Source organism: Aedes aegypti, chromosome 1 (genome assembly GCF_002204515.2).
Source record: "Aedes aegypti strain LVP_AGWG chromosome 1, AaegL5.0 Primary Assembly, whole genome shotgun sequence".
Lineage (NCBI taxonomy): Eukaryota > Metazoa > Arthropoda > Insecta > Diptera > Culicidae > Aedes > Aedes aegypti.
In genome coordinates this window covers 291,401,587-291,422,921 of record NC_035107.1, presented here as the reverse complement: position 1 = coordinate 291,422,921, position 21,335 = coordinate 291,401,587, and the positions used below count along the sequence as shown (strand labels likewise).

Sequence of the window (21,335 nt, the reverse complement as noted above, 5' to 3'; positions counted from 1 at the left end):
CTTCCCGTGGTAACCATGAAGATGCAGAGGTATACTCGGTCTTCAGTAACAATGGATATCACACTAACATTCCTTCTCTTCCCCGATGACCGTAAGGACGTGGCCGACGCCATTATTGGCATTACTAATTTCACAGTCCTCGAAAATGTACATTGAAGATAATATGCTACTCCCAAGCTACATCTGTTAGTTCCCTGTACAATTTCGATGATTCTTGTCAATCACGGAGTAGCAACTACGAATTGTACGATCATCAATGCTCATGCTCATGCTCAATAAGTGAAAAAAATTTTCCAGTCGAATCAAAAATTGACAAGCGCGAGAAAAACATCATCAAGATTTTTTATAAACGTCCGTTCGCGGTCACCGCTTGCTGCGATCTCCGTGAGTAGTTGAGTATGGATGTACGTATTTCGGACTTTCCACAAAGTCGCCGACCTCTGTATGGTTTCCGGCTGAGTATAATTTTCGCAATTATTTCTACCGACATTCGCACCAAGTGACCAGCCCACTGATGTCTGCCGTATTTCGCAAGCCTTATAATATGTGATTCATTATATAATTGAAATTACTTCATTCATGCGTCTGCGCAACACGTCATTTTCTATTTTCTCTTCGAATAGGATTGTCCGAAGAATAATTTATACTTGAGAACATCGAATGCTTTCCGGTCTGCCTTTTTCAACGTCCGAGCTCGTAGAGAGCCACCGGATGAGTCAATGTTTTGTATAGTGCAAATATTGTTTCCATTGCGGGACCTACGCTGCCGTGAATCGCAAGTCAGTCCCATCTGCATTTTCGTCAAAATTGAGTTGAGTTCAGTTTTCAACATATCTTCCAACGCTCGTTCAGTAGGAAAAAAATAGCAAGTCAAATTGTCCTATATTGAAAAGTAACCGCATATTAGTCCCACTACAGATTTCCGCACAATATAACACAAACAAGAACCGTGTTTTGAACATCTTGATATTTTTCTTAGAAAGATATCGTAGTGAAAAGCAAATTGTGAAAGTTTCATTAAGATTTGTACATGTTCCAATCCTCTGGAATTTTTTGAATATTCGTATGGAAAACGAGTTTGGAAACTTCACACCCCATTTTCTCAATGCCTATTTTTTACAGATGGGACTGACTTGCGATTCATGGCAGTACGCTGGTTAAGTAATTCGTAAATTACCAGCATCTTTTTATTTCACTGAAAATTTCAAAATAACTTTCACGAGTGCTTCAAGATAAAAAAAAACACATCTGCATCGAACACTACCTCATCACCAGCTCCACTAAGCTTCTGAGTCTTCGTGGTCGTCGTTGACCAGTTCATTTATATTTCTTGCAATAATATTTGGAGAAGGAATACTGAAGAATGAATGTTAATGAAAAAATGTTGAAAAAAATACCTTGAAAACAAAGACAAAGCTCTTGGTGAATATTCTTGAGAAGTGGTTGGAGGATTTGAAGGAAATTTGAAGATTTCGTAGATGAACTGTTGTAGAAAAATTATTGAAGAAGTACGGTAGTAATATCTACAGGAATACATGGTGATGTCCTTAGAATTATTGCAGTGAAAGTATGGGAGAAACCTCGGATGAAGCTTGCAGTTATGTTTTGATAATTTCAAAACACGTGTAAAAATCGTTACAGGAAATCCTTAACGTGACATTGGATTCTTGAAGCAACAATTTATGACTGAGAGAACCAAGAGATAAACTCCTGGAGACATCTAATCAACAAAGGAAATGGGGGTACTTCTCATAAGTTTTCGATCCATTGTTTTCTTATTACATCTATGTTGAATCTGATTTAGACGATATTGACTTAATATCAATGTGCCATTTAATGAGTGCTTTAAGAGGGGACACACACAAAACGCTTATAAGACTCGAAGTTTACTATGGACACGCTCAAATTGTGCTCGATAGACCCATAAGCTATAATAGTGTACAAGAAGAACATGTAGTTTCATTTACAGGTATAATAAAAATGTTTATCCGATTAAAATAAAATCTGTCCAAAAAGACTAAGATTCTTTAACACTCTATGTGCTTTACTTCTGCTACCCGTAAAAGATTCCATCAACCTAACTAAATGTATCTAATACACTCATTTTTGTCTCCTTACAGGTGAAAATTTGGTTCCAAAATCGCCGCACCAAGTGGAAAAAGCAAGACGGCGAATCAGCGGCAGGTACCGCAAATTCATCGAAAGAGTCAAAATCACCTAAGCCTCCATCATCCTCCCCTTCGACCCTTCCATCTCCCACTCCTGCGTTCCCAACCGCTCCTTCTTCCTCTTCCTCCTCTGCCTACTCTCCGCACCCCGTCCCAGACGTTCCCGGAAGTCTCCAACCAGCCAAGCAACCAACCAAGCATTTCCCCAAAAACAGTGCCAAAGTGCGCCGGTCCAAATCCGGCGATGCCATCGTCTCCGATCTCCCCCAGGAACCTCCTATGCCCAAAGCACCCGCAAAGGATCCGAAAAAGTTCCTCAGCCCGCTGGAAGCTTCCCTTCCCAATCCGTTTGCTTCCATTCTCGATCGAACCGGAAGTCCTTCGAAAGACGTCGAAAGCCGAATTTCCGCATCCAAGATATCGCTGGATGCCATCTGCAATGCCACCAACTTCCTGATGAAACCTTCACCCCCGCCCAGTAACTCCCTTCCTCCACCGCCCCCTCCGCTGCCCAGCGATCGACATCTAGCGTTTGGCGCCATCGAGGACATGACCGACATGGAGTAGGCAGTTCAACGATTCCACCACCCGGAGAAGACACATATGCGCAATACTCATCATCACCCTTCTCGTCTGCAGTGTTTGTGTGCTTTCCCTCTACCCCTGTCCCCCAACTAGATATATCGATACAAAGTCATATGAAATACCAACCAATCTAGTGGTACCCTAGGATTAAGTCGTTTCGGATAGCAGAGTTGAAAATTATCATCAAACAAATTAAACAGTGAGAGATTGATTACAATAAATGAAACCAATTGAAAATCTTACGATTTTTGCTTCCACGTCTCGTTTTTTTACTATATATATATATATATCATAATAATCATCCATCGATTAGTAATGTAACATACTTTTTTCGGTTCTCTGTTTGAATACAACGATTGTTTGCTCTGTTTTGGGGGAAAATGAACATTTATTGGCACTGACTGACCATACAGCGAAGACCACTGTGGAGATTATTTTCTTGATTTTTTGTTTTCAGTTATTGACATTGGTCCCATAAGAATAACGGTTCTTGAGATTATTTGCTTCAGTTTGTTGCTTACTTGTTTGATTCTCTTTTCGCTACGATATAAACTTTAACAATAATATCTATAAAATAAAATAATAAAAAACGTGATTCGTGTTATTAGTGTTGTGAAATTGGTTAAGTTGATTTGCTTGGACTAGTTTTAGTTTTGTGTTTACTTGCTCTCCTGCTTTTCCGCGTTCCTAAAATATACTCTCCTCTTCTCGCTCTGTACGCTTCCTGGGTACGGATGATGCTGGGATTCTTCGGTTCACAAACTAAGAGAATATCATGGTTTAGGCACTTGGTAATCAAAATTTTGGAATGTTTGGAAACGTTTGATACACTCTCATTCTTATTTTGCTTCTTTTCTTATTTTCTCATGTTGCTTTGCTTAGTGGTGTGTGGGTTTGACTGTGTTAATTACTTATAATGCTTTTTGTTTAGTTTTTATCTTCATATGTTATTGATTCTTTGTTGCTTTGACGGTGCATAACTACGTGTTTATACTTTGCTCTCAGGTCCCTCGGTGTAGTGTTCGAAAAACTTTTTGATTCTCGAAAGATATTGCTGACAGATGTGACCGTAGTTTTTGTTGTACCAATCCGGTGTGCGACCCCTGAAATTAATGTCATTTTCATTAATACGCTTGAATTCTCAAGATAATTTAAAAATCTTACTTCATGTCCACACGGGATAGATGCATCAGTTTGCATTTGCCACTACCGCAGGGTTCTATGAGGTAGCGGGAAGCCAGTACGACGCCTCGAACTCCTCCCAGCAGCAGTTGAGCACCATTATGCGTGATAGAAACCTCGACGATGACGCAAGCGCCTCGTGATTGCTGTTTGTTCCACTGTCTGCAATTCAAATCATACTCATTAGGTTCCCTCCAAAAAAACATAAAAGATTCCCGCCAAACCTTAACACGCAATAGTCGGTAATGGGTTGCCCACACACGTACTGGAACACGTCCGTGTCGCTCTCGAGCCGTTCCACTATCCTCGACTTGAGCAGATGGTCATCCCAGAGGTTCCGTTCATTCAGGATGTGGTTGATCACTTCGGTAGGAGGGGCCTCCACCTCGGTCACAGCCTTCCACAGCCGCAGCGGATGTCCATCGCCGACCTTCTTGAAGTACACCGTGACGGTTGGGTCCGAGGTATTGAGCGATACCCAACCACGTGGCCTGGGGGATAGAAATGAAACATTTTATAGTAAGGAAGCATTTTCCAACATGTCAATAGATAAAATTTCGAAAATTAAAAAAAAAGCTACACAAAATCGGGATCTTCTGGACAAACACATATGTGAGTAATTTTCACAAACATGCTGAAAAATAATGTTGTGCTGATTTATGCCTAATTTCATGTTACATTGAGATGCTTCATATTGCGCAGCATTTTCATGTGTCATTTAGGCTGATACAAATATTAATTTTCTTTTATGTCACCCCCCCCTTCAAAAATCCGAAAATTTTGAAGGGGAGAAAAAAAAAGGTTCATCATTTTGTTGACATCAGATAGGGTTTTTCATTTTTTTAAAGTAAAAACCAAGTAATATAATGATCCAGAGGACGATTGAAAAAAGTTTAACAACCATCGTTAAAAATAAAAATTTGAAAAAATAACTTTTTTTTTCATTTTTATTTTTTTGTTCCTTATTTATTTTTATCCCCCCCCCCTCGTACCTTCCAAGTGGTCTCGGACATAAAAGAAATTTAATATTTGTATCAGCCTTACTTTGCGAAAAAAGCAGAACATATCAACAAACGAGCAGTTTTCAGAAAGTTTTGAAATTACACACATGTTGGTCCAAACGAACTTGATTTTGTGCTAATCGTACTCATTTTCATCTGACTAAGGTAATAATTACTTGAGCAGAATGTGCGATATTTGCCAGAAAACCATTCACCAGAAAACCATTCGCCAGAATGTACCATTTACCAGAAAACCGTTTGCCAGAATGTACCATTCGCCAGAAAGTACCATTCCCCAGAATTATTTTTCTTGTCGATTTTGATCAATTAACGCATGGCGAAATATCTCGGAATCCAAAGATGGCCGTCTTAATATTCTACATGTGCAACTTTTCACATCTTCAAGAGCACGAAATTGAACTAATAGTACGGCATCAATCTCGTTCTTCTTATTTAAAGCTTTTTGCTACTTAGTGCACAGAGCGGAGAAAATATAACACTGTTATTTTTCATCACTTGCAAGATTTTTTCGTATTAGGTTTTGATAGAATATTCTAAGCTGTTTTACCTAGTTTTAACTAAACAAAGGCATATCCTTTCACCGCGAGCTGTTCTTTATCAGAATATTGTATTGAACAGTTCGGATTCCGCCATGGACATTCGACCACTCATCAACTTTTACGTGTAACAAATCTGATCCGTTCCAACAAATCTGAAGGCTATTCTGCTGGTCTTGCTCTTCTAGGCATAGAAAAAGCATTCGACAGTGTTTGGCATGAAGGTTTGATTGTAAAATTAAAAAACTTTAATTTTCCAACATACATTGTTAGAATAATTCAAAGTTATCTGTCAAATCGTACACTTCAGGTTAATTATCAGAACTCCAGATCTGAAAAACTTCCTGTAAGAGCTGGTGTTCCTCAAGGCAGCATTTTGGGACCAATATTATACAATATTTTCATATCTGACTTACCTGAGTTACCTCAGGGATGTCAAAAATCTTTGTTTGCGGATGACACAGGCCTCTCCGCCAAAGGACGAAGCCTGCGTGTCATCTGTAGTCGATTGCAAAAAAGTTTTGATATTTTTTCTTCATACTTGCAAAAATGGAAGATTCCTCCTAATGCTTCCAAAACTCAACTAATAATATTCCCACATAAACCAAAAGCTCTTTATTTGAAACCTTCAAATAGACATGTTGTCACGATGAGAGGGGTTCCAATAAATTGGTCAGATGAAGTTAAGTATCTAGGGCTCATGCTAGATAAGAATTTAACTTTCAAAAATCACATTGAAGGCATTCAAGCCAAATGTAACAAATATGTAAAATGTCTCTATCCCCTTATTAATAGAAAATCAAAACTATGTCTTAAGAACAAGCTTTTGATATTCAAACAAATTTTCAGGCCAGCCATGTTGTATGCTGTACCAATATGGACTAGCTGTTGTAATACCAGGAAGAAAGCTCTGCAGAGAATTCAAAATAAAATTTTGAAAATGATTCTGAAGCTTCCTCCCTGGTATAGTACCAATGAGTTACATAGGATATCCAATGTTGGAACATTGGAACAAATGTCAAATAAAATAATAAATAATTTCAGGCAAAAATCGTTACAATCTTCTATTGCCACGATTAATGCGTTATATGTTTAGGTTAAGTTAGGTTAAGTATATTCAAATCGTTTTTTTTTTCTCTGAAATCTACTCACCTGTAAAAAATCTGAACTGCTACGGCAAATGAAATGTAATATGTTGTTAACGAAATGTTAATTAAATCTTAAATTTGTTTTACCAAATTAGGATGATAGTGTTGTCTAATAACACAGAACACCTAGATATAAGAAATTTTAAGGGTGATCTCTTTTTTTTTCATCAGCGGTTCTTTAAAGTTTCTCGGAACTTTATCTACTTCTTTTCTTTATCGTTCTTTCTAGTTCACCACTCTGTATCTGAAGATCGTTTCTTATCCATTTAGAACTGCATCTATTTTGGTGTCGTCCATAAACCTCGTGGATGTTCAAGGAGGGGTAGAAGAGGGTGGTTCTATCCTAATACCACGATCCATAAAAATTTCGGGTCATTACGGTGAATAGATTGCGGGGAAAAGTGTCATTCGGATAACTGGCGTTCGGGGAAATGATATTTAAGGGAACTACATTCGGGTAAAAAAAGACCAAAAGATTTTTAGTGATTGTGGTCACCTAAATTTCAGTACATGAAAAAGTATTCAAAAAAAAAAAAAAAGGCATTGCCTATCGCTACTTTATTTGGTTTGGGGCAAATGAGAATTCTCCATTTTTCATATATAGGATGTTCTTATTGATTTTACAATTGTCTTATATGTCTGAAAGCTCCTGAAAGTTGATATAGTAAATGTAACACTGATTTACAAGTGGAGGCATTAATTACTTCATCAAACATACGGCACAAATAGTTGCAACGTATATCGAAATCTTGTAAATATCCAATGAACTAGTCCTTAAGAAGCAACAAAACTTTAAAGAACAGCTTATGATGAAAAGAAGGGAGAACCACTTGTGAAATATTCCACATCATAATTCCCAGTAAACTTAATAATACAGTAATGTACCGATTTTGTCAGCCCCCTGCTGCATTTAGGGTTGACAAAATCGGGATAAAAATTGTACGACTTGTTTCAAGTTTTATTTTAACTTAAAGACTTAATTTTATGACTTTGTTAATATAAACATTGTTCTTTTACTTCCATTTTCTATGTACCGTAATCAAAGTTAACATTGATAAGCTTCTTGGATAATTATTAAGAATTTCAAATTTCAAAAATTCGATCTTTAGATGATTGTATAGACGTGGCCAAGGTCATAATTGACTTTATGCACTCAATATTGCCAGTATATACGTATTTAATCTAATTAAAATAAGTATAAATTTTAAGCTGACAAAATCGGGAAAAAAGGATGCTAAAATCGAGGGTAGACGAAATCGGGTCAAAAAGGGTGCTTAAATCGGGGGTAGACAAAATCGGGTCATTACTGTATTAAAACAAAACAATTGAAACTGAAAAATTCAGAAAGAAAATCGTATGGAATTTACTAATTATAAAATAACACAATCTCATGTTATAACATCTGTTTAACAATAGTTGCAACGTTTATTGAAATCTCGTAAATACTCAATGAAATAGTCCATAAGAAGCAACGAAACTTTGAAAAACAGCTTATGCTGAAAAAAAGGACGAATCTCTTGTGAAGTCTTCCAAACCAAAATACCATTTTACAGGGACAACATATATTAAGAAAAAAATCTTACTTTATTATCTGTCATGCTGAATATCAAATCTTTACATCAGTAAGCAGTATCTTTCATACATAGTGGAGTATCTTTCAATGAATGCAATTGTTATTCTATCGTATGTTTTCTTCATTATAGTTTCACGGTCCCTCAGTCACTAATTCAAATGTATGGTGTCCAAGAGAACCTTTACTTTTTTGAGTATACTAACAAAAATAATCTCACACAATTTTTTAACGCTCTGGCTCGAATATTTCTGCTACAATTGCAAATTTGATTTATTTGAAAAAAAAATCTAGGGGAATGGTCCATTCTGGGGAATGGTATATTCTGGCGAAAGGTTTTCTGGCGAATGGTACTTTCTGGCGGATGTCATTCTGGCGAATAGTTTTCTGGCGAATGGTTTTCTGGCAAATATCGCACAATCACTAGAGCATATAGATTCACCAGATGGAGCCTGGTGATTTTTACTGTGGCTACCAGCACATCTACTAAGGACTGTTCATTTAAGAAAGTGGACACCTAAATATTAGCATTTTGGTGTAAAAATTCCATAAAAACAAATAAAATTTTGTTTCAGTGTGATCTCAAGTGTTTATTTTGACAGCAGACAAAAGTTGACATAAAAAAAATATAAATTCTAAACGATGGGTCGAATCGACATGGCGACTCTCAATTTTTTTCTGCACAAATGGTGTACAGAAAAACTGCCGTTCCGAGATTTGGCTTAAATCGCGAAGTGTCCAAATTGAATTTTTTCAACGCTGTGGCCAAAACAGATATTCCTGACGACGTACGATACATCCCAACAGAAAAAATTGGGAAAAATGATTTGGTATGGCAAGCAATTTGCTCCTGCAGTATTAAAGTACTACATATTTCACGACGGGTTCAATCAACGGCGAAAATTACAGAACTGAATGCATTAAAAAATGGCTTCTGCCCATCTACTGAAAGTATACCATGCCTCCATTGTTTTTGCCAGACCTAGCATCGGCTCACTATGCTTCAGTTACTTTGGAGATGCTCAAGAAGAAATAAGTCGAATTTGTAGAAAAATGATCGAATCCATCAAATTGCTCAGAACTACGCCTCATTGAAACATATTGGGCAATAATCAAACGGCATCTTAAGAAGGATGGAAGAGAAGCAAGCTCCATCGATTTTTTCAAGAAAATGTGCAGCAGTTCGAAAAGTTCCGAAAAAAGTTGTGCAGAATTTTATGGGAGGTGTCAAAAGAAAAGTAAGAGCATTCTCCAGCAATGTTCAATAAATGTTCAAATTTATGTGAATTTGATCGAAATTACGTTGATTTCCATGTATTTTAGGTAAACTCATGAATTTGTTCGAAAATAAACAGTTTACTTTAAAAAACACGTGTCCACTTTCTTAAATGAACAGTCCTTAGTCACACTTACGTGAAATCACGTAGGCACTTAAGCCTTTCATTCCCATGGTAGCATAGGTGATTCACCGCTTTGCATTGATCCTATGTAGGGGGGCTGGGGGCAAGAAGGACACCTTAAGATATATAGGTTCAAATCATGGTTGATTAGCACAATTTTTGAAGATTATTCCAGTGTAGGGGCAACCTCACCTCTTGATCTAAATGATGTTATCGATAGATTTCAAAAATATAAGAATTACATGATGATTTGAGATTTTTGAAAATGTCCCTTCTTATGAGGTTTTTTAACGAGGCACGGGGCAAGAGTGCCACTCGTATGGGGCAAGAAGACCACTAGAGCAAAATGCCACAAATTTTGTGTATTATTATTTCCCCACCTAAACGATAAATTCTAGAGTAAGTAAGGATAAAAACTGAGGGATAAAAGTTGACTTATAGTTAAAAAGTAATTTTACGAAATTAATTTAGTTCTCATCTTATTTGACTGTAACAATAATAGTAAAAAATTTCAGAAACCATTTTGAATGTCCAAGATGGTTTATTTTGATTTAATTTAGTAGGAAGCATTGATTTAATGCAATATTAAACAAGAAAAATAAAAGTTCATTTGATTTTATATGAGAAAATTGCGGTGTCCCTCTTGCCCCATAAGACATACTGTTTTTATATATGTAAAATTTAATGTCAAAAGAACTTTTTCGAAAAAAAAATCCTCACAGCTATATTAAACAATTGAAAATCATCAATACTGTGCGGAAAAACAAATATGTTTTGTATTTATTGGGAGTCAAACCTTATTTTCCAGTCTTACATTCTTATAATATTTCGCATTTATTGCGTTGGTGAGTTAAATACATTTTTCTAATTTTTTGTACTAAACATTTTTAACTGTAATATTTACACAACCCTCAATTAGTATTCAATTTATTTTTATCGTGCGATAGAAATCTAAAAATTGATTTGAACTACGTGAAATTAGAGGTGGCACTCTTGCCCTGGGTGTCCTTCTTGCCCCATGTCCCCCTACATTGGACAAGTCTGATAATACAAATTTTCTTACCACTTACAACATATATGAATGTTTCTTGAAGTAACGTACAAACTTTCATTAAAAATATGCACTTGGATTTCTAGTTAAAGCACAACATTCGAAATAAAGCCGGCCTTTTTTCAAATTTAAATATATCGGATTTTCAAACATCTCTATTCGGATATATAAGCATTATTTTCACCAAACAAAAATAAAAACATACACGACTGAGTTATTTTTCTAAGGATTAAAGTACCCCGGGGCAAGTGGGACATAAAAAAACGATAGTTCAAACAAATTGTTCAATAAAATTTTGAAATATCAATATTTCTCAAATCCAACAACACCATCACATTTTGGCATCACATTTGCTGGTGTGTGTATGAATTTGGTCGAATAATTTTGAAATTGTGAAAACTTTAGAAGAAAGTTTTAGAATGAGCCATTAGACGCAGTTACCTCGCCAAACGGAGCAAGTGGGACACATCCAGTTTCATGCGTCAATCCACATCAGTAAGTCAACCATTACAATAATAGGATTGATAAATCATAGATATATAATTTTGAGTACATATTTGATGTACATAAGGGATCAATCATAAAATACGTAACGCTTTAGGAAGAAAACGTGTGTTTAATAGTATGTCACCTCACACTTAATATTAACTGAAAAATCCTCAATAAAAGTGTAAAAAGGAATAAAACTCGTTCAAAATATATCATTTATAAGTTATTAATTAAAAGTAGCACATAAACTTTCAATAATTTACGAAATTGTAATATGTTCTGTTATTATTTATATGCACGGCAGAAAACCACTTAATGGGGTGGAATTGTTTTCCGTAACTACTAAATTTGGTAGAAATAACTAATAAAGTTCAATTAAAACAAAAAAGTAATCGTTCTCATGATGCATTTCAAATTTCATCCCAGTTTGTTTTCATTTTTGAATTCGTATTTCAAAAATAAAAAAAAATACAAAAAATATAAGAAGTACACATTTCTTCTCCCTCTTATGCAATTACGTACGTTGAGATTGATATTTTTTGATAAAAATCATTTGTTTGAATGTTTCAATGCTACTCTATGAGAAAGTGTTTGAAACATGTAGGAAAAGTTTTGATTATGGTGCTTGTTTTGATAGGTCCCACTTACCCCAGGTATGAACATATTTTAGGGTAAGTTAGACCATCAAACATTTCATATGAAATGAAAACAAAATACCGGTTTATCGTTAGCAGCTTGTAATAATACTTAAAATTGTAGCTTACTGATGGATATTCGATTTATAACACATTTATTTTTTGCGAGCCAATTCAAAACGTGAAACGTGTCACAATTTATCAAGCAAGTTGAAAATGACGCTGAATTGACAACTGTTACATGAACGACATGGTAATAAAAATAAGAGTATTTTTTGTACTTAATACATACCTTGTCATTGTATCTTCAACTTTCTAGACGAATACCCCCATGAAAAACTTTTCCTAAGTGAGCTATGACGGAACGTCCCACTTACCCCAGATTCTCACTTGCCCCGCGGTACCTTAATTGAGTTACAGTTATCTCTCCCTTACTCAATATTCCGTATCTCGATATCGAGTTAGAGAACCATAGTAAAAGTTGGTTTTCATGGATAACTCGATGGTCCCTATGATCGCAGTTGCACTGGTTTTGTGTTCTGTAACTCGATACCTCCCTAACTCGATGGTCCCTTCAATATCCAGTAAGGGAGAGTTAACTGTATTACAATATCCATTACACAGAACAAAACTGATTTTGCGGAAAATTATGCAGATCAGTTGTGATCCATTGGGAACATAACAGACATAACAGTTTCGGTGCCTTGGATTGAGATGCTTCGGCACGAAATTGATCTCCTTAGCCTTACTACTACTTTCTGGCATTACGTCCCCACTGGGACAGAGCCTGCTTCTCAGCTTAGTGTTCTTATGAGCACTTCCACAGTTATTAACTGAGAGCTTACTATGCCAATGACCATTTTTTGCATGCGTATATCGTGTGGCAGGTACGATGATATTTTATGCCCTGGGAAGTCGAGAAAATTTCCAACCCGAAAAGATCCTCAACCGGTGGGATTCGAACCCACGACCCTCAGCTTGGTCTTGCTGAATAGCTGTGCGTTTACCGCTACGGCTATCTGGGCCCCTTAGCCTTGTACCACTCCAAAACCTCTTTCAAGTAATGGCACGAGGCCAAATCCGGCCAAAAAATCGTAGATCAAATGTTACCTCAGAAGAGGAAGTAAACGTTTTTTGGAGGCATTCCTTTAGGTAGGGATGGTACACAAATTATGTCACGCTAAATTTCGACTTTTTCGACCCCCTGCCTCCATTTGTCACGTTTTTTATATGAGTCTTTTGAAAATTTTGTAAAGCTTGTCACGCTTGGCTTGACCCCCTCCCCCCCTTGAAGCGTTACGTAATTTGTGCATGACCCCGTACACCTGCCCATCGACCGTTCCAGTTGTCACGAATGGGGTGCTTCGCTTTCCACACGATCAAATTGCTTGCCAAATCATATATTTTTTGACAAACTTTGACATACCGTCGTTGGGGGTGAGAATGGGTCAAAAAGGGATATGTATGATTTATTTATTGAATAACTCCAATAAACTTCAAATTTGGTGTGTAAGTACTTTGATGGTACATTAACAACTGTTCAAAAAATTAAAGAAAAATATTTATTCACAGCGGCACTAGAAGTGAATGAAAAATGACCCAATCTCACCCTATAGAGGGGGTGACATTGGGTCACTGTAATTGAAATAACTTGTTATTGAGAATTTGATTGCAAAACCATTCACAGCTGAACAATATTGATGAAATACGATACAAACAAGACTAAAAGATATCTAAGACACAGACAAACAGACGTAACACTTAGAACAAATTTCTTCAAAATCCATCACCCAGTTTACACCATCATCATCTGGTGAGCTTGTTGCACGAACAGGTGTTTCGTGCAACAAGACCGGCAGATGGCGGTAGTGTGAAACGTCAATCACGAAGAAAAACGATGCGCGCGTCTCTGGTTGTGAGATTTGTAACATAACGAATTAGGAATGATCGTTAAATGAGTGGTCGATGGAAGTTTCGTCAGTGTTACGTCTGTTTGTCTGTGTCTAAGATGTTTCACAGGTATGATAAACCCACTTAAAAGGACGATTATAGCAAAAAATTGAACAGGTATGAGAAAAAATATGTAAACCCAACATTTATCGTCAAGTTTACATTTTTTTTTTGTTTTTTCCCTCAAATTGTCTTCAAAGTCTCATCCCCATTGCCATAAAGCCTATTCAGTTTTCCCAAAAGTGTACTGAATAAGTGATTATTTTAAACCTTCGCAAATAGTTAAATTTCGATGCAACATTCCACGATCAATACATTTCAGGCAGATGTTGACGTCATAATCCCAGTATTCCAGCGATCCAACTCATTTGTACTTCCGTGAGATGTTTCTATTATATGAAAACACTGATAGATAATCAAATTTAGAAAAAAAACACCCTGTTGGAAGAAAAGCTGCGAAGGCCGCCGGAATTAATCGAATTCATCAACACTTTATTGAGGCAAGAGTTATAAATTCCTACGGAAATACAAAAATTAATTCTTGAGGCAAATAAACTTATTTTACCAAAAAAAAAGAACATACTTTTAGTAATTCGCTGTACTTCTCAACATCATGAGCATCCCTACTGTCCATGCGACTACAGTTATAAGGCGGCTGTTCAACATACAATAAGTGCATAAGTTTACAGTTATAACATGTTTAAGGATGTTTCTCTTACCGCTTTCGTAGGTAAATAGGAAGATCATCGTAAATAGTAGATTGTTCTCATTAGTTTCTAAATAGATTTTTGCTACTGAAGATGAGAATAATATGATCACTAATTGACAACAAACTCACGTATTGATCGTGGACGCTTTCTTACCGTTTAGGCATTTATAGTATATTAATTAATTTAATTAGAATAACCAATGATAATTTTAGGTTCAAGTGTTCACTTCAGTTCGATTTATGAATACCTTAAGCTTTAATTCTAATGGTGTGGATAAATAGCACAACTTTGTTCTTGGCATTACTTGTACGTTTTTGCCATATCATCTCGTCGTGACAGATTTTTATCGCATTGATGACCGATCGTGTCAAAGGGTGGTAACCTTTTTAGGTAGCACGGTGGTAGGCTACACACAATGGGCTCGCTGGTCGACGGGCGCGCTTACAGTCCCCCCGGAATGCGCCGAAGGTCCTCCTGAAGCGTCTTGATCCCTAACGCCTACGTCGAGCACGGCGAGCTTCACGGAAGGACGTTCATAGATACCGTGACTAGTTTGCACTGTGGCGCTTCTTACTTGGCCGTCTGGACCTGGTCTAGTGGCGATGACTCGGCCTAATGGCCAGCTGTTGCGAGGAGCTTTAGGATCTACGATTACCACAATGTCGTTGACTAGAATTGGCTCCTCCTTGGTGAGCCACTTGGTGCGTCGGGTCAGATCGGGCAAGTAATCCCTCAACCACATTTGCCAAAATTCATTGGCCATAACTTGCGACAGTTTATAGCTATTTCTGAGTATGACAGGGCTATCGTTGAAAGGTACCCATGGTTTCAGTCCGTTCGATGACCCAATCAAAAAATGGTTCGGTGTTAGGACTGGTGATTCGTCGTCGTCGATTGGGATATCCGTCAATGGCCTCGAGTTGACCACGTTCTCAATCTCTAACAGCGTGCTATGTAGCACCTCGTCGGTGGGAAGCCTTCCCCACTGCAGTTTGGACAGATTGGTTTTTACACTTCGAATCAGGCGTTCCCATGCCCCGCCCATGTGCGGAGAGGCTGGTGGAATAAAGGTCCACTCGGTATGAGGTGTTGCGAACTCTTTCAAAATTTCATCCTGGTTGATATTCTGGAAATTAGTGCCGCGGTCGCTATAGATAACCGCAGGCGTTCCTCTTCGGGCCATGACATTGCGGATTGCCAATACACAGGAATCGGTTGTCAGTGTGTGGGCTAGTTCTAAGTGAATTGCGCGTATTGTGAGGCACGTTGCCAAGACCCCCCAACGCTTTTCGGAGCGTCGTCCTACAGTGACAATCATGGGACCAAAGTAGTCTATCCCCATGTAGGTAAACGGACGTGTGCAGGCTGCAAGGCGTTGCGGAGGCAGGTCGCTCATAATCGGAGGGCGTGGAACGGCTTGGTCGTTTTTACACTTCTGGCATTTCTTACGAATTTCTCTGTAGGCTACCTTCAGTTTTGGGACGCGATAGCGTTGGCGCACTTCGTTGATCGTTGTCTGATGGTTTTGATGATTGAAACGTCTATGAAAGTCGAAAAGGATGAGCTTGGTGATTGGGTGTACACGTGGGAGGAAGATTGGTTGAGCTGCGTCACGGGTGATGAACTTGCACGCTTTTGTTCTTCCTCGAACCCTGATGATGTTTGCTTCGTCTAGGAAAACGCACTGGCGGAAGAGCGGGCTGTTCCGTGGTAAATGCTTGTCAGGATTTTCCGACGCCCGGTCTCTGAAAAGGATGGAGATTTCATCCGCAAAGGCATTTTTCTGTGCTTCACGGTGCAAATAGTCCTCGGCATCACTGAGTTCCTGATGAGATAGTGGCCCGATTGTGCGATCTCTCTTTTCCGCTAACAGCTTCAGGTTACACACGTAACGGAGAACGTAGGCAGTACTGCGGAGAAGTTTCCGCCAATCGGAAAAGCGGTCAAAATCTATTATGCACGCAGTGACACGCGTGTGCAACAGGAGATGCGGACGAAGTTCTTCGTTAGTGTTACCGATACGATGTTTGGGCGTTGGCCAGTGGTCGGTTGACTTCCACAGGAACTCTGGACCGTTGAACCACCGTGAGGATGTAGACAAATCGATATTTGAGCTTCACTTTGTTCCCTCATCAGCCACGTTTTGCTTGCTTGGGATCCAGTGCCATTCTCGTACGTCAGATGTTTCCAGAACCTCGCTCACTCGGAAGGCGACAAACTGGCTATAGCGGCGATGATCAGAGTTAAGCCAACACAGAACGTCTTTGGAATCTGTCCAAAAAAATCGCTGTTTCACCTTGATAGACAGTGATTTGCAGATTGTATCGGCTAGGCGAACGCCGATGACGGTGGCCTGAAGTTCGGATCGTGGAATGGACAGAAATCTGAGCGGTGAAACTCTAGTCTTCGATCCTAATAGTGCGCACTCAATGTTTGATCCTTCTTGAAATCTGAGATACGCTACCGCTGCAAAACCCGCTTCACTCGCGTCAACGAAAACGTGAAGCTGAATTTCATTGCATTCAGACACAGAAGTTAATGAGCGATAGCATCGAGCAATCTTGATTTCTGTTATTCCAGGAAGGGCTGCACACCAGGTTGACCATTTTTCAAAGTGTTGGTCGCTGATCGTTTCGTCCCATCCGATTGAAGATCGCCATATTTCTTGGAGAAGTGTCTTCAGCACCATCATAAAATGGCCGATCAGGCCTAATGGGTCAAAAACCATCATCAGTGTTCTCAGAACTTCCCGTTTTGTCGGTCGACGACCGCCGAACAACAGAATTTCGTCCATTCGCTTGGAGATCTTGAACGTAAAATGATCTGAAGATGGGTTCCACCACATCCCGAGGATCTTTGCAAACGAGCCATTATCGCTGAAGTTTTTTTCAGCTTCGGAAGTTCCGTTTAGTTGATCCAGCACTGCTGGAGAATTGGAAGCCCAGTTGCGAATTTCGAATCCGGCCGATGCATGTATCTTTCTGACGTCTCGTGTTAGTTGTATTGCTTCTGCTTCATGCTCCACACTCAGAAGCATATCGTCGACGTAATGTCGCTTAACGATTGCTTCAGAGGCCGCGGGGTGCTCCTGCTGGAATTTGCCTGCATGCAGGTTTTTCACAAACTGCGCCGTACTCGGTGAGCAACAGGCTCCAAACGTCATCACCTGTACGATGTACGTGCTTGGCTCGGCGTCAGTAATGTTTTCCTTCCAGAAGAAGCGTTGGCATTGCTGGTCGACGTCTCGGATTTGAACTTGGTGATACATTTCTCGGATGTCGCCACAGACTGCAATCCTATATTCTCGGAATTGGATCAGAACAGAAAGCAGTGAAGTGAGCAAATCCGGGCCCTTCAACAACACAGTGTTAAGGGAGACTCCATATGCAATTGCTGCAGCGTCCCAAACGAGCCTGGTTTTGCCTGGTTTGTTCGGATTTACTACCGGAAATATTGGTAGATACCATACTCGTGGATATTCTGCTTGCAGCTCTTCATCTGTCAGCTTCCGTACGTACCCTTTAGCGACATGATCTTCGATTTTTGCCCTTACGACGGCCGCTAACTGCTGGTCGTTTTTCATCCTCCGATCCAGACACTCCCATCTTTTGAGCGCCATTGCTCTGCTGTCCGGAAGACGAACGTTTTCGTACTTCCAGAGAAGCCCAGATTCGTACCGTCCGTCGTGGTACTTTGTGAACGATTCAAGCAGAAACTGGGCTCTTTGGTCGTCCTGCGACAGGAGAAGTTTGTCCGGTTTCACGATTCCCATACTATCAAGCGAAAAGTAGCTTTTCACTGCTTGATGAAGGTCTTCGCCAGAATACTGGTTACATTGGCATATTTCGATAGAATGAAAGTTTACGGAATGCGTAATTCTTTCATCTGTTGAGCAGCTCCCGTAGATAGTCCACCCAAGCCGTGTTTTGACGGCTATCGGCTCATGTGGCCGACCTTCTTGGCTTTTCAGCGGATGACCGAGGTTTAGGTTATCTAGACCTATCAAAATCCTTGGGCTAGCGTTCTCGTACGATTCTATTGGAAGGCCGGCGAGGTGCTGGTACGTTTCTTGCATGTCAGCATACAGCAATGTTTGCGGCCGTATCTGTAGGCTTTGTACAGTCTGTACAGATGTTAATTGGTACTTTTTCGACAAATCTCTGTTGCTAGAGATCTGTAGACTCACTCTCTGTGAAGAGTTCTCCAAACGCTGTGAACCTCCAGTCCATTTCAGACACAGCGATGTTCTAGGCCCCTTCACACCAATCTCATCTGCAAGACTCTGTTCCATGATGGAAAGTTCGGAGCCGTCGTCGATGAAGGCGTAGGTTCGCACAGTTTTCGATGGTCCGTACAGGATGACTGGAAGGATTCGGAAGAGAAGTTTTGACTGGCCTTGATGAACGTTACAACTCTGCTGCGTTGTTTCGACAGGGGCTGTGGAACTAGTTTCCGCCGTCGCCCGTTTTCTGTCAGCGGTGTGGAGAAGAGGATGATGTAAATATGAGCAACCGTTTGTACCGCAAGGCTTCTGTTGTCGGCACGAACCATTGTGTTTTCGTAGGCACTTTCTACATAATTTACATTCGCGAACAGCGGCCCACCTTGAATCAACGCTGAATTCTGCAAATCGCTTACACTTCATGACGGTTCGGCATCCACCCTTACAGATCAGGCACTGCTTTTCTGGGTCGCTGGGGATTGTTTGTTTCTCCTTTGATGACACCACTAGCTTGCCATTTCCGGATTCACCTTCCGCGTGTACGTTCAGGAAACCATCCTTCTTATTGGAGCGAGGTTTGGTGTCTCCACTAGCCGAGGCCATCACTGAGCTAGCATCTTCCGCCGTTGAGTACATCCAGGTACTGAAGTCGATCAAGTTGGGATTTGGTGTGTTCCTGGAATATTTCGCCCAATCTAGCTTTAAGGATGACGGTAACCTCTCCACTAGTTCGTACCGCAGCGAAGCGTTGTAGGCGAAGTCGTTTACTCCGCAAGCTTGGATTGTTGCCACCAGGTTCTCTACAGTGAGCGCGAAGTTTATAACCGTCTCTAGTCGGTCGATATTTGGCGACGGTAGAGCGCGAACTTTCTTCACGATCGCCTGTACGATCGCTTCTGGCCTGCCGTACAACATTCGTAGCGTAGACATCACGCCTGCGACGTTAGAAGGATGGAGCAGACGGCATCTCACTGCTTCCAACGCTTTTCCTTTTAAACATTTTCGGAGACGCAGCATGTTCTCCTCGTTGGAAAATCCGCACATTTGAGTAGAACTGTTGAAAACCGAGAAGAAAAGGGGCCAATCTTCCGGATTTCCGCTGAATTCTGGGAGTTCTTTTGGAACTGCTTGACGTGCTGCTAGCTGGCTTCGATTGAGAACGCAGACCGTTTCATCGCCGATGGACTGCACTGGCTGAGACATCGGTTCGAGATGATCACGCTGCATTGGAGTTGATCGCAGTTCTGGAACGAACTGATTCGCTGGCATCACTGTATCCCTCCTCGTGTACGGAGGTTGCGGTTGCGCTTGACGACTTTTGATAAATGGAGGGTTCACGAACTGGAAGTTTTGTTCTGTCGGTGGTAGCGGTTGTTGACTCTGATGATACTCGGGTTGATCGACTTCTTGTCCGAGGTTTCGAGCGGATTGCTCTGTAGGCCGTCGCGCGTTGTTCGCCACGTGCACATTCACCTCCTCAACCGCAAGTCCGGAATCAGCTTCGACTCCAAGACGATCTGTATCGGCCATCCATTGTTCAATCTTTGACGCTTGGTCAAATATCGACTCGCTGTCACTCACCACTGTTGACGTCTCACTGCCATATTCTAGAAGAGCCTCGTATTTCTTCTCCAGGAACTGCTGAGCTAATTTCTTTTCCTCTTCGATCTTTTGCAACTGAAGCTTCAATCTCCTCCTCGCCTCACTTTGTGCGCTCTTTCCACTACTCCTAGATCGCTGCGATGGATTGGAAGATTGATCCTTCCGTGGGGGGTCGGCAGACGCTTGGCGCAATAAAACCACACATTTCGTGCAACTCCAACTGTGGTTCTCGATGTCCTTCGTTATATTCACGCACTGACAGTGAAACCATTCTTTGCACGCATCGCACTGAACCATTTCCAGATTATCTAGCCCATCACACAACTGACAACTTGACTGGCGGACCGGACGCGCGTCTCGCGGCGGGTTGCGTCTCAGGACGCTAACAATACTACCAGGTTTGTTAACAACATGTTTCGGAATTGTACCCGTCCCATGGGCATGAGAGATTTGCTTATCTACATTTACCTCGGTGGAAAAACCTATTGCAGCGTCCGCAAGGGGCACAGTCGCAGGTGAGCTAGCTGTCACCGCTGTACTAACTCCGTTTTTGGATCCAGCTTTGGAATGCTTCGAATTCGCCTTGGACGACATCTCTCAATTCGATAAAAGAATTTATAAAATGTTGGAAGAAAAGCTGCGAAGGCCGCCGGAATTAATCGAATTCATCAACACTTTATTGAGGCAAGAGTTATAAATTCCTACGGAAATACAAAAAATAATTCTTGAGGCAAATAAACTTATTTTACCAAAAAAAAAGAACATACTTTTAGTAATTCGCTGTACTTCTCAACATCATGAGCATCCCTACTGTCCATGTGACTACAGTTATAAGGCGGCTATTCAACATACAATAAGTGCATAAGTTTACAGTTATAACATGTTTAAGGATGTTTCTCTTACCGCTTTCGTAGGTAAATAGGAAGATCATCGTAAATAGTAGATTGTTCTCATTAGTTTCTAAATAGATTTTTGCTACTGAAGATGAGAATAATATGATCACTAATTGACAACAAACTCACGTATTGATCGTGGACGCTTTCTTACCATTTAGGCATTTATAGT

General features: G+C 40.0%; 2 protein-coding genes across 15 annotated transcripts in view; one reads left to right on the top strand and one right to left on the bottom strand.

Annotated features, from left to right (window-relative positions):
* Positions 1-2,995, top strand: part of LOC5577644 (homeobox protein GBX-2) — a 129,472-nt gene extending 126,477 nt beyond the window's left edge. For all 8 annotated transcript variants that reach the window (XM_021838145.1, XM_021838151.1, XM_021838148.1 and 5 more), the window contains one exon: positions 2,121-2,995. In XM_021838145.1, the coding sequence (XP_021693837.1) occupies positions 2,121-2,735 (615 nt within the window). In that variant the 3' untranslated portion in view covers positions 2,736-2,995. The remainder of the gene's footprint in view (positions 1-2,120) is intronic.
* Positions 2,996-3,117: 122 nt separating this feature from the next.
* LOC5577645 (rho GTPase-activating protein 7) overlaps positions 3,118-21,335 on the bottom strand; it is a 170,674-nt gene continuing 152,456 nt past the window's right edge. For all 7 annotated transcript variants that reach the window (XM_021838139.1, XM_021838137.1, XM_021838141.1 and 4 more), the window contains exons 11-13: positions 4,160-4,426; positions 3,918-4,097; positions 3,118-3,856 (exon numbers count right to left, since the gene is read on the bottom strand). In XM_021838139.1, the coding sequence (XP_021693831.1) occupies positions 3,742-3,856; positions 3,918-4,097; positions 4,160-4,426 (562 nt within the window). In that variant the 3' untranslated portion in view covers positions 3,118-3,741. The remainder of the gene's footprint in view (positions 3,857-3,917; positions 4,098-4,159; positions 4,427-21,335) is intronic.